This window comes from Silurus aristotelis (assembly GCF_946808225.1).
Source record: "Silurus aristotelis genome assembly, chromosome: 14".
NCBI classification, from domain to species: domain Eukaryota; kingdom Metazoa; phylum Chordata; class Actinopteri; order Siluriformes; family Siluridae; genus Silurus; species Silurus aristotelis.
Genome location: NC_139587.1, coordinates 551,250 through 556,249, shown reverse-complemented (window position 1 = coordinate 556,249; position 5,000 = coordinate 551,250). Strand labels below are relative to the sequence as shown.

Here is a 5,000-nt window from a genome sequence, read left to right as displayed (position 1 = left end):
TGTGTGTGTGTGTGTGAGAGCATAAAAAAGTATATACATTTCTTTGAATAAATGTACAGAAACGTGTGTACACACAGACTGAATGTTTCTTCTCACATCTCATTATGAATATTAATGAATGGGTGTGTCTTTAATCTTATATAAGGAAATATGGGTGTGCCTTGAATAATATATTGCATTGTGGGCGTGTCTCTAAATCCTTATACGGTATTGAGAAACTCTAAATGTAGGTTCTTTATGGAAACATATGCTGATAAATGAATAATAAAAACGTATTTAGGTACATGATGTACAGCTTCTTATCAGTTCGGTGGTAGGTACAGCTGGCCGCCATGGTTGCACATTGTTCCTGACTCTAGTTGTACTGTTAATAATAGTCCTAACTATTTGAAAGGATACATTTTCATTTGATTTATTTTACACAAGCTTTTATTTCTTTAACTCTTTTTGAAGTTTCATGTCTTTTAGGACTAAAAAAATCAAATAAAGGAGTTTAAATACTTACAGTGACATTATACATTAAACATTAAAGCATATTCACAGTGTTTATGTCTGTCTGTATCATAACCTAACACTCAGCTGTAAATCTCTCTCTCTCCCTCTTCCTTTATCTATCTCTCTATCCCTATTTTTTTCTTTCCCAGATAGAGGGATTCAGTTTCGTTCATTTCTCCTCCAAGGCTGCTGATGTTTTATTCATGGCTGTAGAGTAATGACCTTGAGCAGAATCTGATCATCTCATCTCATCTCATCTTATCTCATCTCATCTTATCTCATCTCATCTCTCTCTTCCATTCATCCTCTACTGAGCACTTGAGTTGAAACTAAACCTGCCTCTATGTGAACCACTTTACAGAAGCTCTTGACTTTAAACCCACTCGGACATTTGACCAGAAGAGATCTACTGGTGCTTTAATGCTCTTCAGACCATCATTTATGAACTGATACTTTAGATATAATTTCACTGCTTAATATTTCTTTTGTGCTCAGGGTTTTTTCTTTTCGAACTTGTTAAGTCACAGGTTTACCTCTGACGTTTACAGTCCAGAATGCAGCAGCCAGAGTTCTCACAAGGTCGAGAAAATATCACCATATAACCCCAATCTTCTCGTCCCTACACTGGCCTCCTGTTAAGATTTAAATCCTCTACAAACTACTGCTACTTACCTACAAAACACTAAATGGTTTATCTCCATGTATCTCCAGTCTTCTAACACGCTACAACCCCTTACGCTCCCTGAGATCTCAAAACTCTGGGCTTCTAGTAGTTCCTAGAATAGCAAAGTCCACTAAAGGTGGTAGAACATTTTCACATTTAGCTCCTAAACTCTGGAATAGTCTTCCTGACAGTGTTCGGGGTTTAGATACACTCTCCCAGTTTAAGTGTAGATTAAAGACGTATGTTTTTAGCAAAGCCTACACATAACACACATAACACACATCACATCATAACCTTGTGCTCCAGAACATCTGATCACATGCACATTATCAACTTGTGCTGTTAATATCATGAACAGCAGCTACGCTAATTCCTCTCCACTGCTTCACCTTCTCTCCCCATCCCGAGGCTTCCTGAGGTTCCTCCAGCTCCAGTCACCTCCCACCTCATGAAGATTATGGAGCTTTAAAGAAGTAGATGCCCACAAGCTGGTGTTGGATCTGTGATGATCTCAGATGTTGAGATATTTTATGAGTTGCTCAGTAGCTCCTGGTTTTATAACCATAATGACTGTAGAAGACTGTAGAAAGATCATCAGTCATAATCACACACTCCAGTGCTCATGTTAGTTCTCACTCTCCAGTGTTCTGTAGTGTTTAAAGACTATAATCACACTCTTGATGTCACCCACATGAGGATGAGGTTCTGCTTTTAAGTCTGGTTCCTTTTAAGGTTTCCTTCTCAGAACATCTAAGGGAGTTTTTCCTTGCCCTCCTTGTTCTTCCTGCTTTGAGACAATGTCTACTGTGAAAGCGCTATAGAAATAAACCTGACTTGTTACAAAGCGCTGACACTGGAGACTCCTTCCTTTCATGTAACAGAAATCTCCATACAGCATTTTTACCTTTTTTTGTTATCAGTGGAGCGTGTGCTGCACATGTCTGTGTGTATGAGTCGTTACTATTGAAACGATTCATATAAAAATGTGGAAACAGTGATGATGATGATGTCAGTAAACAGTTCCTCACCTTGTCACCTCGCTTCACTGTCCGAGTCGTCAATTTACTGATGGCTTTCTTCGCAGCGTCTCCAAGCCGTCGCTACGTTCAGCAACAACAACAACAAAAAATCAAATAAATAAAACAATGAATGAAGAAATCTTTTATTATTTTTAATTGTGTAGTTATATCCTAAAAAAATATTTGTGTGTGTGTGTGTGTGTGTGTGTGTGTGTGTGTGTGTATGTGTGTGTGTTACCTGACTCCGATCTCGTGCATTTGTATCTCTAATCTTCTGGATGAAGTAAAAGATGAGCCAGGCGGAGGAGATGATCATCAGGACGATGAAGGAGATGGAGACGAACACCAGTGAGCCGCGATTCAGGTTCTTCACCGGACCTCGAGAACCGACCGAGACTGAAACCCACACAGTCTCGTTCTTCTCCACGAAAGACAGCAGGTCTTTGCCCAATGACTCAGTAATCATCACCGCCACCGTGTCTCCGGTGCCTACAACCCCACACACACACACACACACACACACACACACGCACACACACAGGCACACAGGCACACACACACACAGCCACAGGCACACAGGCACGCACGCACACAGGCACACAGGCACGCACGCACACAGGCACACAGGCACACACACACACACAGCCACAGGCACACAGGCACGCACACAGGCACGCACGCACACAGGCACACACACACACACACAGCCACAGGCACAGCCACAGGCACGCACACAGGCACGCACACAGGCACGCACGCACACAGGCACGCACACAGGCACGCACACAGGCACGCACACAGGCACACAGCCACAGGCACACAGGCACGCACGCACACAGGCACGCACGCACACAGGCACGCACGCACACAGGCACGCACACAGGCACGCACACAGGCACGCACGCACACACACAGCCACAGGCACACAGGCACGCACACAGGCACGCACGCAGGCACGCACGCACACAGGCACGCACGCACACAGGCACGCACGCACACAGGCACACACACACACAGGCACACACACACACAGCCACAGGCACGCACACAGGCACGCACACAGGCACGCACACAGGCACGCACACAGGCACGCACACACACAGGCACACACACACACAGGCACACACACACACAGCCACAGGCACGCACACAGGCACGCACACAGGCACGCACACAGGCACGCACACAGGCACGCACACACACAGGCACACACACACACAGCCACAGGCACGCACACAGGCACGCACACAGGCACGCACACAGGCACGCACACAGGCACGCACACAGGCACGCACACAGGCACGCACGCACACAGGCACACAGGCACGCACACAGGCACGCACGCACACAGGCACACACACACACAGCCACAGGCACACACACAGGCACGCACACAGGCACACACACACACAGCCACAGGCACACAGGCACGCACACAGGCACGCACACACACACACAGCCACAGGCACGCACACACACACACAGCCACAGGCACACACACAGGCACGCACACACAGGCACGCACACAGGCACGCACACACAGGCACGCACACAGGCACGCACGCACACACGCACGCACACAGGCGCACACACAGGCGCACACACAGGCGCACGCACAGGCGCACGCACAGGCGCACGCACAGGCGCACGCACACACAGGCACACGCACACACAGGCACACGCACACACAGGCACACACACACACAGCCACAGGCACACAGGCACGCACACAGGCACGCACACACACACACAGCCACAGGCACGCACACACACACACAGCCACAGGCACACACACAGGCACGCACACACAGGCACGCACACAGGCACGCACACACAGGCACGCACACAGGCACGCACGCACACACGCACGCACACAGGCGCACACACAGGCGCACACACAGGCGCACACACAGGCGCACGCACAGGCGCACGCACACACAGGCACACGCACACACAGGCACACGCACACACAGGCACACGCACACACACAGGCACACACACAGGCACACACACACCTTCATAAGATGTGGTTGTCTAATATAATATAATTATGTAAATGTACACTGTGACACTGTCTCACATGTGGGCGTGTCTTAGTGAGGACATGGGGAATGTGACTGTTTTTAGTGAAGTGCTCTGATTGGATGTACATTTTTTGCTTCGCAATGCATCATTTTTTAAAACATATTTACATCTGTAAAAAACTGCATTTCTATATACTGTAATTATATATACTGTATTACTTTAGATGCACTTTACTTTTATTACTTAAAAAGTTAATTCATGACCAATATTTTCGATGTAAATTGATTTCTCCTCGTTTCTCGAGCGCATTCTATAACTTTAATGTATCGTATTGTTGGTTCTGAATTAAGATGCGAATCACATTGGCCTCAGTTATGGATATACCCTAATATATATATCATCTGGAATAGGACGACCGGAACGACTGGAATATTGTTGAACACTCCTCCCCCACATTCCTGTGATCTTTTAGTTTGTCATTTGATTGAAAGTCTCTGTTCATCCCTGAGGGCATTAAACTACTCCAGTGTTTAAAATTTATCTCCAACATCCTCTTGTGAAAAGCTCTCCATCAGCAGTGTCCATGACCCAAACTGTTGATGTCCTAAACGTGCGTTTATCAAACGAGCTCTGCTCCATGCCAAGGCCATGACCATAAATACACAAACAGGGATTAAAACAATACAGTGTTAACAGCACTGTGAGGTACAGGTTAGTGTAGACAGCGTTAGACTCGGATTAGCGTAGGCAGAGTTAGACTCGGATTAGCGTAGGCAGAGTTAGACTCAGATTAGCGT

The 5,000-nt window shown here is 46.7% G+C and overlaps 1 protein-coding gene across 3 annotated transcripts in view; it reads right to left on the bottom strand.

Annotated features, from left to right (window-relative positions):
* rnf130 (ring finger protein 130) overlaps positions 1-5,000 on the bottom strand; it is a 38,133-nt gene that overhangs the window by 15,682 nt on the left and 17,451 nt on the right. For all 3 annotated transcript variants that reach the window (XR_014536520.1, XM_083559810.1, XM_083559809.1), the window contains exons 4-5: positions 2,417-2,667; positions 2,188-2,259 (exon numbers count right to left, since the gene is read on the bottom strand). Coding sequence is in view for 2 of the 3 variants with exons in the window: in XM_083559810.1 (XP_083415936.1) it covers positions 2,188-2,259; positions 2,417-2,667 (323 nt within the window). In the remaining variant the exon portion in view is untranslated. The remainder of the gene's footprint in view (positions 1-2,187; positions 2,260-2,416; positions 2,668-5,000) is intronic.